The sequence below is a fragment of the Lithobates pipiens genome, unplaced genomic scaffold (genome assembly GCF_037356315.1).
Source record: "Lithobates pipiens isolate NorthernLeopardFrog02 unplaced genomic scaffold, aLitPip1_a1.2 Scaffold_30, whole genome shotgun sequence".
In the NCBI taxonomy this organism is placed as follows: Eukaryota; Metazoa; Chordata; class Amphibia; order Anura; family Ranidae; genus Lithobates; species Lithobates pipiens.
The window spans coordinates 141,228,727-141,242,025 of record NW_027507791.1 but is presented as its reverse complement, the minus strand read 5'-3'; the positions used below and the strand labels follow the sequence as shown (position 1 = coordinate 141,242,025).

Here is a 13,299-nt window from a genome sequence, read left to right as displayed (position 1 = left end):
CCTTATGTCACATGACGTGTGAAAATCAATGTTTTCCTATGGGAGCTGTCTTACCTGGTCCAAAAATGCTCCCTGAACTATTTTGGTCTGACTTTGATCCTACTTCAGCCCATTGAATATCACTGAAGTCGGATCAAAGTCAGATCGCAGTCTTAACTAATCTGACTTTGGCATGCAACTTGTGCTCTGATGATCTTGATAGGGAACTCAACGCCAAATCAAAAAAAAAAAAAAATGGCATGGGTTCCCTCTCCAAGAGCATACCAGGCCCTTCAGTCTGGTATGGATTTTAAGGGGAAACCCACACGCCAAAAAAACGGCATGGGGGCCTCCCCAAAATCCATACCAGACCCTTATCCGAGCACACAGCCTGGCAGATCAGGAAAGGGGTGGGGACGAGCGAGCGCGCCCCCCCCCCCCAATCCCCCCTGCCCCAAAGCACCTTGAACTCATGTTGATGGGGACATGGGCCTCCTCAGACAACCCTGGCCATTGGGGTCTGCGGGCGGGGAGCTTATGGAAATCAGGGAGCTCCCTTTAACAAGATTCCTGCCCCCCACCCTATGTGAAGGAGTATGGGGTATATTGTACCCCTACCCATTCACCTAGAAAAAAAAAGTGTCAAAAATAAAATACAGCATGCAGGATGTTAAAGTAATTTATTAAGGCAGCTCCAGTGTCTCTTCTCCCCTCTCTGGCTCTTCCGCTTCCCCCGCTAAAGTCTTCTGCCTCTATCAGTTCTTCTCCCCCTGTCCACTGTCTTCTGCCTCTGCTGGGTCTTCTCTGCTGTCTTCACCCTCTGTTCTTCTTCTGATATTAACTCGACACCCTCTCCCACTCTAATGCTGGGTGTGCGGTGTGCCACTACTTATATTGGCATGGGGCGGGTCACCAGGTGATGTCACCTGGAGGCCCCGCCTCATATGACGCCGACGCCCGGTATATGATGAGGAGGCAACATCACACGGGGTGGGCCTCCGGTGACCCCAGCCCATGCCAATATAAGTAGTGGCACATCGCGCACCCAGCAATAGAGAGGGAGAGAGCGTTGAGTCAACATCAGAAGAAGAATAGGAGGAGAAGACAGCGGAGAAGACCCGGCAGAGGCAGAAGAAAGCAGACAGAGGGAGCAGAACCGGAGAAGGCAGCACAGTGGTGTAGTTGGGCAGCACAGTGGTGTAGTGGTTAGCACTCTCACCTAGCAGTAAGAAGGGTCACTGGTTTGAATCCCAACCACAAAACTACCTGCCTGGAGTTTGCATGTTCTCCTTGTGCTTGCGTGGGTTTCCTCCGGGTACTCCGGTTTCCTCCCACACTCCAAAGACATGCAGGTAGGTTAATTGGCTTCTGTCCAAAATTGGCCCTAGTATATGAATGGGGACCTTGGAATGTGGGCTCCTTGAGGGTAGGGACCAATGTGAGTGTGCAATGTACAGGGATAGGGACAATTGTAGACACTCACTCAGGTTGAACTGGATGGACTGGTGTCTTTATTCAACCTTACAAACTATGAAACTATGAAACCTCAGTGGAGAAGAACCGACAGAGGCAGAAGACAACAGCAAGAGAAGGCAGAAGAGCAGAAGACGGGAGAAGTCAGTAGAGACGCCGGAGCTGCCTTAATTACTTTAACAGCCTGTGTGCTTTTTTATTTTTTACACTTTTTTCAGGTGAATGGGTAGGGGTACAATGTACCCCCTACTCATTCACATAGGGTGTGGGGCCAGCATCTGGGGCCCCCTTGTTAAAGGGGGCTTCCAGATTCCAATAAGCCCCCACACCCGCAGACCCTGACAACCAATGGCCAGGGTTGTCGGGAAGAGGCCCTTGTCCTCATGAACATGGGGACAAGGTACTTTGGGGTGGGCGGGTGCAGGGCCCCCCCTGCCCCAAAGCACCCATCAATCGCTTGTCTGGTATGGGTTTTGGGGGGGGGACCCGACACCATTTTATCGGCGTGGGGGTTCCCCTTAAAATCCATACTAGACCGAAGGGCCTGGTATGCTCCTTGAGTGGTAGCCCAAGACATTTTTTTTTTTTTTACATTTTGCGTGGCGATTCATACCAGACACAGTGCTTGGTATTGTCAGGGATCAAAGTTGAACCCATGTTCATTGAAGTCGGACTCATGCTGCCCATTCATTTCAATGGCCAGGGGCGGATTGAGAAGCACTGCATACACGGCTCCTCCACCACCCCAAAGATGCTGCTTGCAGGACTTTTTCTAACGTCTTGCAAGCACACCAATCCAGTGTGAAAGCACTCGGGCTTATCACACTGGGGCTGCAGGGGAGGCATTTTTCAGGTGCTTTGCAAGCGCTATTTTTAGCCCAAAAGCACCTGAAAAACACCCCAGTGTGAAATAGGTCTAAAGATGAGCTCCAGTTTTCCCTTAAAAAATTAAAAGTCGGCGCCTACAAATACTGTAGCTGCTGACTTATAATGACACTTACCTGTCCATGGATCCAGCGCTGTCCTCATCCGACCCGATTCTTCAAACGGCTTCGGGTCCAAGCACCATCATCTTAACTAAAGGAAACCAGCAGTGAAGCCTTTCAAAACCAGATACCTGCTCCCTACCCCCCAAAAAAAGTGCCACATGTGACAGAGGAGGGGTGGAGAATGCAAACAAGCACTTTTGGGTGAAGTTCCATTTTAAGCTTTGAAATTGAAAGCTCCAGTTTTCGCAAATTCACTTCAACATGCATTTTAAATTATCACAAAACAGAAGATAATTATAAAAAAATTCTATATAGTTTATATAGAAAATGATTCCTGTCAACTTTAATTAAGATATACAGGAAAGTTAAATGTCATTTGTTCACATGCAGGTGAATACCTGGAGATGTTTCTATTGAATATAGCAGATGTTTGACGAAGAAACTGGTCCAGTCGCAGGGAGCGCTCCAGGTACTGAAGGTAGAGGGGCTTTGCAAGGTCTGTGGAACAGCCATCCTCTGTGGCTTCTAGCTCTGCTGCCATAGACTCAACCTCTCTTCATACAGAATGTGAGCCTCAAGGAGCTCAAGGCTGTGGAAGAAAAATTCTTACATTAACAAATTAAAATTTAGATTTTTTTTTTGTCAGTTGCAAACAAGAAACAGATCATCATAAACTTAAAAAAAAAAAAAAAAAAAAAACATAAGGCTCCATTGCACACTAGCTTATTTTTAAGCACCTAGCAACTGCTTTGAGCGTTTTTTTTCTCTAGAAGCAAATTGTGTTATCCTATGTGTCCATGCACACTGAGGCTAGAAGCATTTTACAAGCTTCAGCTTCTAGGAGCAGAAAAAAAAATTTTTTTTTTGCATTTCTGGGAGCGACTTACCAACATAAAAATATGATTTTTATAACAGCTTATCTGCAAAATCCTTTTCTTGGAAGTACATCACAGGACACCACAGTAATAACTGTATGGGTTATACGTCACCTTCAGGTGATGGACACTGGCATAATTACAGACAGGAAGTCCCCCTCCATATATAACCCCTCCCACACAGGGAGTACCTCCGTTTTTGTAGCAAAAAAACATATACATATCCCAAAAAAGAGGGGAGGGACCTTTGTGTCCTGTGATGTACTTCCAAGAAAAGGATTTTACAGGTAAGCTGTTATAAAAATCCTATTTTCTTTTTTGTACATCACGGGACACAAAGCACCACAGTAATAACTGTATGGGATGTCCCAAAGCAATGCCATCTGAGGGTAGGGAGACACAAAAAAAAAAATGCAGACCGCCCGCCGTCAGATGTGAGGACCTATACTGCTGCTGCCTGCAGAACACTGCACCCGAAGGCGGCATCCTTATGTTGACTTACATCCACTTGGTAGAATTTCGTGAATGTATGTACTGATGACCATGTTGCGGCGTTGCAAACCTGAGACATGGAGGCTTGGTGAATAACTGCCCAAGAAGCACTAACTGCCCTGGTAGAGTGTGCCCTAGGACAGAAAGGTGGAATTTTCCTTTTTAAATCATAGGCCTGAATAATGAACTGAGGGGTCCACCTAGAAATAGTTTATTTTGATGCTGCTTGTCCCTTTCTGGGACCTTCTGGTAGCACAAACAAAGCGTCAGTTTTACGTATCTGAGCTGTTGCTTCCAGATAGAATTTAACCACTCTTACTACATCAAGTGAGTGTAATAAATTTTCCTCTGCAGAACTGGGTTCTGGAAAAAACTAACAGAGAAATATCCTGGTTTACATGAAAACTGGATACTACCTTAGGTAAAAAGAATGGGCGACGACGTAAGACCTTAAACATAAACTAAAACTCATGCTTAAATGGAATAAAATGTGACTCAATAGTAAAAGACCTAAGCTGCTGTTTCAAAGGTGCTATAACCTTAAAGATAAGTAAGAAAGTATAAACAGTGGTAGCTGAATAAAGTGCTTGACATAAAGTGCTTAAACCTATAAAGTGCTCTAACATATAACACCTTGTGACAATATATGATACAATAACATATACCGCAATGTATAACACACTAAAAAGTGCTTACGTGCTTTCAATAATTTGATGAGAAGGTGCTTCCTTTAGTAATTTTGTAAAAAAGTGCTTTAGGGTGGTACGCCCCTCTTGTGTCCCTACTCACCAGAGTTGCTGGACCCTCCGCTTTTATTTAGCCATATAAGGCTCATAAAGATTATATCTTTGTCCCTTTACTATAATATATTTTTCTCTGTTTTTAGCTTGACCTTTACCTCCCTCTATGCCCCCGTTTGGCGACTCGACCGTATTCTTCTTTTAGGGGTTTGGATGGTGGACGTATTATTTCTCTGAGGGTCCTTTTATCGCTGGGGTCTTGGCTGAGGGTGAGCGCTCATCTTAACCACTTCTATACAGGGCACTTTCGCCCCCTTCCTTCCCAGCCCAATTTTCAGCTTTCAGCGCTCTAGCGCTTTCAGTGACAATTGCGCAGTCATGCTACACTGTACCCAAATGAAATTTTTATCATTTTGTTCGCACAAATAGAGCTTTATTTTGGTGGTATTTATTCACGACTCCATTTTTTATTTTTTGCGATATAAGCGCAAAAAAGCGGAAATTTTGAAAAAAAAACAATATTTTCTTTTTTCTATTTTAAAAGAAATCCAATAAAATCTAATTTTATCATAAATTTAAGCCAAAATGTATTCTGCTACATGTTTTTGGTAAAAAAAATTCCGTTAAGTGTATAATAATTGGTTTGTGTGATCACGGACATATGTACGCAAATGATCATGTACATATGTGTGCGGGTGATCACCTACATATGTGTGCAGATAATCATTGGGACATGTGATTTTAGTGGGACATATGTGGGGGACATGTTTTTATTATTTGGGGACATGTATGTTTTGGGGACATGTGTGGGGACATTGTGTTTATACTGTGTGGTGATTTGTGTGTACACTAGACTGGTGATCAGTGAGTAAAAAGCTGTAAAAAACAGCTCATACTCACTGATCATCAGCCGGCTGCAGCGATCTGCTCTCCTCTCCTCAGCGATGACTTCTGTGTGAGGAGAGGAGGAGCCGATTGCCTAGCAACCGGCTGTTTGTTTACATCACATGACGGCCGTGATTGGACACGGCCGTCATGTGATCAGGAGGGCCAATTACAGAGCCCTCCTGCCGATCTGAGATGCGCCGTGTCCGGGTGACACGGGCGCATCGGCATCGCGCCGCTGCGCGGGCACACGCGCGCGCGCGATCCCGCTCCATCTGATGGACGTTCCTGAACGTCCTATCAGGAGTAGACAGCTCCCACCCGGCCGTATATGTGCATTGTCCGGGTGGGAAGTGGTTAAAGCTGGTCTTTTCAATGCCATATCTCTCAATAATATATTCTTGTATGTTTTATTTTTGATACTCTTTGATAATGTCTGTAATGTATTCATTTTCTTCCTTTTGATATATTTGTTAGCTTGCACATTCCCTGAGGAAGCCATCGGCGAAACATGTCGGTATAGTGTGCATAGATCATCTCCGTTATGGCTTCTTTGGACCCCATTGTTATTAAATAAGCTTATGTAACCGCTTTTATCTTTTGTATTTGAATAAAATAGTTTTTGCTTAATAAATACGATACTGCTTTTGTACTATATAAAAAAAAAAAAAGCTATCTTTGAGTCTTTGTAAGAACCGTGAAAATCCCATATTTCTTCTTCTGTACCGTTAAGTGTTTTTTCTCTGGGATGTGGTGCTAAGAATATTATAGGTGTTTCCTGGTTACTGGACCAACTATAACTTTGCTATATCCAGAAACTTATTTCAGAGTAGAGGGTCTCAGAGGAATCCAGGATATTATGATGTAACAAGGTAAAAAGAGAGAGAAAATATACATGTGAAGTACCGCCAGTACACAAACACACTGCGCTGCTAACATATGTCACTCACGAGGCAATAAGTTTAAAAAAAAAAAAAAACAGGCATCAGTGTGTTTCCGGGTCCGTACCTCCCGCGTGCGTTCCACGGGAACCGCAAGTAGCGTCACTGGTTCACTATACCGGAATTACGCAGACGCGTTTCACCCCTCCTCCAGGGCGTCATTAAAGACAGTGCTTCTGGTATTGTAAGTCAGAATTTTATATGCTTATAGGTCACCGCCTCTTAAATGACTAATAGGGTAAGCGTGAACCTTCCAGTGTAATCAAACACTCACTTCCCTTCACACTACATCCCTTCCTGTCTTTGCCAAATCGTGATTAATAACACATGACAATATAGACATATTCAAGGACATGGCGAAACATAATTAATTTCAACATGACAATTATAAAAACAAAATATAAAATAATTCATACAAAATCTTTACTTGAGAATGATGACCACTGAAATAAAAAAAAAAAATAGAAATAAAAAAAGAAATGGAAAAAATAAAGAATATGAAGATAAAAAATAAAAATAAAGAAGATGAAAAATATAAAAAATAATAAAATAAAAACAAAAATAAAAAAATGAAAAAAATATATAAATAAAAATTAAAATATTAAGGTGGCTACCAACTGGATAGAAAACAATTTAAATTAAGTTCAATATTTAGGCCATGTGGGCTGAGAGTGCCCAACCTATGTATCCACTGGGTTTCGTTCTTTGAAATAGCTTTTTTAAAGGTTGGAACCCATCCAATGGGCCTCAACCCTATCGATTCCACAGATCTTTAAAACCCCTAGGATCACAATTGTGGAATAATCTAAAATGGTTGGATGGACTATTATGCTTCAAGCCCTTTTTTTATCCTGTTCACATGTTCTCCTAATCTGATACCTAATTTTCTGGTGGTTCTCCCCACGTACTGAGGCTCGCAGGGGCAGGACAAAAGGTAAGTTACACGAGTAGTTCCACGGGTAATACACTTTTTTATTTCATATGTTTTACTCTGAGAAAAATGAAAAATGTGTGGTTTATCTAATCCTGTGTTAAGAGGTTCGACAAACACCACATTTACCACAGCTATAAAAACCTGTCTGATCCAAAAAAGTACAGGATCTCTTAGCCCTTGTACACACGGTTGGACATTCAGATGGACAATGTCCGATAGGACTGTGTTGTCGGATAATCCGACATTGTATGGGCTCCATTGGACTGTTTCCGTCGGACCAAGTTTTCCAGCTGGGCTATAAAAGATTATTATCGAATTGCTTGTGCTGTCTAGTAAAACCTGTTAGAAAGGCAACACCATAGTCCTTTTTCTTTTGAGATTTAATTTTAAGAAGAGATTCCCTATCAGTGTTCCGTATAGCTTCCTGGAGTTTCCTGAGCTCCTTAGCATTATACCCTCTCCTGGAACCTGTCACATAAGATTTGGGATAGTATATCGTAATCCTCAATTTTATTACAGTTTCTTCTTACTCCTAACACCTGGCTTTTGGGTACACCACTTAGCCAGCTGGGGTGATGGCAACTGCCAAGTGGTATGAACCCATTCCGATCTCCTTCCTTAAAGAGTGTGCGAGTAAACAGCCTCTCACTCTCTTTAAATATAACCAGATCTAGAAAATTCACTGATTCTTGTTTTAAGACTTCCGAAAAATCAATTTAGCGCTTATAAAAACTTAAATGTGGTATATTTTTTCCATAGATTGCTTGAGATTCCCACCAACTCATAAAAAGGTTGGACACCGATGGGGCATATTTCGCCCCTATGGCCACTCCCCTTTTTTGTCTATATTTATTTCCGTGCCAGAAAAAACTATGGCTCATTGCCAGTTCCAAAGATTCCAGCAAAAAAAATCCTTCTGCTTAGACTTAATATCAGTATCATCCAAAGCCCACTTAACTGCTTTCAGTGCGTGATGTTTCTGTATATTGGTATACAGTGAATTAACATCCACACTCGCAAGCATGCAACTATAATCCACTGTTAGGGGTTCAATTAATGCCATCAGATCTCTGCTATACTTAAGATACTCTGGACACTTTTGAACTAAAGGCTGTTAAAAAATGATCCAGCTATTCGCCCAACCTGGAAAAAAGCGAGTCCATCCAACTCACTATCGGTCTCCCAGGGGGCTTGTGTGGATCCTTATGGATTTTGGGCAACTGATAGATGAAAGGAACCCTGGGCACATCTGGAACAAGGTATCTCATTTATTTTTTGCTAATTATCCCAACTTGACAGGCATCTTTGATCAACAATTTCAATTTGGCCTTATATTTGTTGGTTGGATTTCCTTTGAGTTGCAACCCTACTGGGGCAAATTAAAAAAATTTTAAGATCCTGCTCAACAACCGATTTAAAAACTTCTACAAAGTGATTATTAGTAACCTTGGGGTTAAAAATGTAATTGTTCCTTAAATTAGTGTGGGCAAATTCCTCAGCTATTTAATTAGCCGTTGACTTGTTTTTTGCATGAAACTTTTTAATATTAATTTTTCTTATGAATTTCTGAAAATCAATAAAGCCATCAAATTTGTTAAAATCTTTATCTAAGGCAAATTTGAAACCTAACTGTAAAACTTTGTTCTCGTCCTCAGAGAATACAGCATCACTCAAACTTGAATGTGTCTAAATTGTCATGTCTTATTAAACTTTATCACGATTTGGTAAAGACGGGAAGTGATATAGTGTGAAGGGAAGTGAGTGTTTGATTACACTGGAAGGTTCTCGCTTACCCTATTGGTTATTTAATTAAGAGGCGGTGACCGCTAAGCATATAAAATTCAGTCTTACAATACCGGAAGTACTTCCTTTGATGACCCTCCGGAGGAGGGGCGAAATGCATCAACATAATTCCGGTATAGTGAAACAGTGACGCTACATGCGGTTCCCATGGAAAGCACGCGGAAGGTGCGGATCCGGAAACACGCTGATGCTTGTTTTTTCTCGTGAGTGACATATGTTAGCAGTGCAGTGTTTTTGTAAACTGGCACATTACTTCACATTATATTTTCTCTCTTTTTTTTTACCTTGTTACATTATAATATCCTGGATTCCTCTGAGACCCTCTACTCTGAAATAAGTTTCTGGATAATTTGTGCTACATCTCCCCAAAACCTTAAGCCTGTTTGACCCCTGGACTGCAAAGCTGAGTATCCAGCAACTCTGGTGAGTGGGGACACAAGAGAGGAGTACCACCCTAAAGGAATCACTTTTTTTTACTAAAGGAAGCACCTTCTCATCAAATTACTATTGAAAGCACTTAAGCACTTTTTAGTGTGCTATACATTGCGGTCTATGTTATTGTATCATATATTGTCACAAGGTGTTATATGTTAAAGTGCTTAAACAAATAAAGTGCTCTATGTCGAGGACATAAGATCACCCTATCTTTATGAATGATTAAGTATGGCTCTATACAAGAAAAGGCCGCTAACTCAGAAACTCTCCTTGCGGAGGTTATTGCCACTAAAAAAGGACTTTTTTATTGGGTCCTTGGGAATGCTCAATCTTAGAAAGCGAGACACTGTGGAGATGACCAATTTGTCCTGGATTTCCTCCTGAGAACTGCCAGAGCCTTCCCCCCACTCAATCAAGCAGGGGCGCCTCTTCATAAGGAGATATTGGGACTCTGGTTTGTAGACTTCTGCCCGCAAAGGCTTTTTTGGCCCTCTGTTTGGTTCTGAGGCCTGCCACTTGTAGTTGACGGCGGAGGCCATCGCAGTGGTCTGGAGGCCGTTACCCCTGGCGATGGAGAGGCAGAACGTTTGAAAGCGAAATGCTTACTCTTCTTTTTTAGTGGAAGAAGGGTACTTTTTCCACCAGATATCTTCTGGATATATGTATCCAAGTCATCCCCAAATAATCGTTCCCCATGAAAGGGAAAACCAGTCAGCAATTTCTTACAAGGAAACTCTGCAGAGCAATGCTTAATGCACAAAACCCTGCGGATATGAACAGAAAGGCAAGGTGAGACGCTTGATGAATAGAATCTTTAAATAGCGTCAACCGCAAACAAAAGGCCCTGGGCAATTCTGCCAAATCCGGGACCTCTTCTCCTTTCATGACTTGTTTTACTTTGTGATTAAGAGATTGACACATGCCGATTGCCACTAATGCAAGCTGTGCAACTGCACTAGCCATGGAAAATGAGGCTTTAAGCAATGTCTCCAGTCTCTTATCTGCTGGATCCTTAAAGCGGTTCTGCACCTTTAAAAAAAATATTAAAAGCCAGCAGCTACAAATATTGCAGCTGCTGACTTTTAATAAATTCACACTTACCTGTCCCAGGGTCCAGCTATGTCGTCGGCAGATGACGAGCGATCGCTCGTCTCTCTGCTGCCCCCGCCGCTATCCTCTGTCAGGGAATCAGGAAGCGAAGCGTTGTGGCTTCACTGCCCGGTTCCCTACTGCACATGCACGCGTCGCGCTGCGCGTCTTTGCTGGTCCCCGCTGTGTCCTGGGAACTGTGCGTTTCCCAGAACACAATGGGGGGGGGGCATCTGCGGCGGTCTGTCCCGGAAGTAGGTGCAAATACCTGGATTATCCAGGTAACTGCACCCTCCTCACCCCTGAAAGGTGCGATTGTGGCACCGGAGGGGGGGAGGGATCAGATCAGCGGAACTTCCACTTTAGGGTGGAGAACTGCTTTAAACACCTGAACATTGTCTACTGGACAAGTAAGACTCTTATTCAGAGAAGGAACAGGCATCTACTGCTGGCAAACTCAATTTTTAGTAAATTTCTCCTCCATAGGATAAATCTGAGAGAATCTTTTAGGAGGAATAAAATGCCTATCTGGATGATCCCAGTCAGCATAAATAAGCTGTTCCAGCAACGGGTGCATAGGAAAAGCATGTAAACCCTGAGGAGGCTTCATTGAACCCAAAGAGGAGAAGGGTGCTTCAGCCGTCTCTGCTAAGGGTAATTTATAACAAAAACGCACTTTTCAGTGAGTGATTGAACTAACAACCTTTGCGACTGTGAATCTGAAACCAAATCCTATGAGATAGAGTCTTCAAATGAGGAACCATCCTCCTCTCCCTCTAGTGGGCCCCCAGGGGCACATCTGAATCCCCTACCAATTGCAGATGTTGAGTCCAGGGCAGGGGAAGGGGTTCTTTCACGTTTACTCCCAGGTTGGGAGGAGGATGCGAGCAAACTAGCTATCTTTCCTTCCAAGCCAGCCAGGGCTGTAGACAAATCGTCTTTAGTGACATAGGCAGAGGCTAAAGTGTTGGCAGTAGCTACAATGCCTGACGGTTCCAAAGGCTCAGCCTGGTGAGCCGCTACAGGACTTTAAGGAGAGGGCAAAACTGTGGAGGCATGACTAGGGTGCTCAGACCCTGACCGCTGAGCTTTTTTTATAGTCCTAAGCACACAGCAGAGGTACTATTACCATGCATCTATTGCTGAGCTCAGTCTTAGCAATGGTTAATATGCCACTATCAGTGTCAGCAAGATGCTAAGTAGATGCGTCTGAATTGCCTGTAGCCAATCACCCAGCGCTTACATGCTCTTGGACTGTGCCTGTGTCCCTCCTTCAACCAGCAATCTGTACATGGCAATGGCTTATACAAAGCCGCCAGTCCACACTCACGCCATGAGAAAGTATACACGACGGTCCACATGCATGCCGGCGGCACCGAGCCCCGCCCCCTTGTGACAACCTCTCAATTCACAAACTGTGAAGGAGGAGAGCACTTCGCACATGCGAATGTGGCGGTACAAAACGGCAATCCCAGGGGGGAGGAGGAGGGGGGAAGGGGGTGAGTATACAAAAGGCCCTGGGCCTGAATTCTCTCCCCTTCTTCCCCCTATGTGTAGCTGCTGACAGAAGCTTAGGAAGCAGACCCCTCCACAGGTACTGCTTGACACAGCTATCCATAGGGACTAGCATGAGATGTTTAACACTACATATGTCAATAACACCCTCTAGTGGTTGAAAATATAAATACAGGCAAGACAACATCTACTTAAAAGACGTCCATAGGAATGTCCCAGGATCTTCTTAACTTACCATTCTCGCCGCAGGGTACAAACTGGAATACTCACAGTGACCCAATCTTCACCCATCACGGTGGGTTGGAGTCATGCCAGACCTTCAAGAATGGGGTCCCCTTTTAATGTAGAGCCCACTGCCTTGGACCTGTATAGTGTCCTGCCAGAACAAAACCTGTGGTAAGAGAATGTGACCAAGGCACTGGATCCCAGGGCCCAGCTCTCGTAAACACCACATCTAAAATAGAGGCCCGGTCTTAAAGTGGTTAAAAGTTAAAAACGTTTTTTTCTTTGCTAGAAAATGACTTAGAACCCCCAAACATACTTTTTTTCTAATAACCTAGAGAATAAAATGGCGGTTGTTGCAATACTTTCTTTCACACCGTATTTGTGCACCGGTCTTACAAGTTCACTTTTTTTTTTTTTTTTTTTAAATACACTTTTTTGAATTAACAAATAAGACAAGAGTAAAGTTAGCTCAATTTATTTTTTATAGTGAAATATAATGTTACGCCGAGTAAATTGATACCCAACATGTCGCGCTTCAAAATTGCGCCCGCTGATGGAATGGCGACAAACTTTTACCCTTAAAAATCTCCATAGGCAACATTTAAAAAATTCTACCGGTTGCATGTTTTGCATTACAGAGGAGGGCTAGAATTATTGCTCTCGCTCTACCAATTGTGACGATACCTCACATGTGTGGTTTGAACACCGTTTTCATAAGCGGGCGCTACTTGCGTATGCATTTGGTTCTGCACGCGAGCTCGGTGGGACGGGGCGCGGTTACATTTATTTATTTTTTTCTTATTTATTTTACCTTTTACTTTTTATTTTTACACGGTTTTAAAAAAAGAAAAATCTGTCACTTGTATTCCTTTTACAAGGAATGTAAACATCCCTTGTAATAGAAAAAAAGCATGACAGGACCTC

General features: G+C 43.0%; 1 protein-coding gene across 2 annotated transcripts in view; it reads right to left on the bottom strand.

Annotated features, from left to right (window-relative positions):
• INO80 (INO80 complex ATPase subunit) overlaps positions 1 to 13,299 on the bottom strand; it is a 392,097-nt gene that overhangs the window by 320,188 nt on the left and 58,610 nt on the right. For both annotated transcript variants that reach the window (XM_077464921.1, XM_077464922.1), the window contains exon 2: positions 2,840 to 3,030. In XM_077464921.1, coding sequence (XP_077321047.1) covers positions 2,840 to 2,982 — 143 coding nt within the window. In that variant the 5' untranslated portion in view covers positions 2,983 to 3,030. The remainder of the gene's footprint in view (positions 1 to 2,839; positions 3,031 to 13,299) is intronic.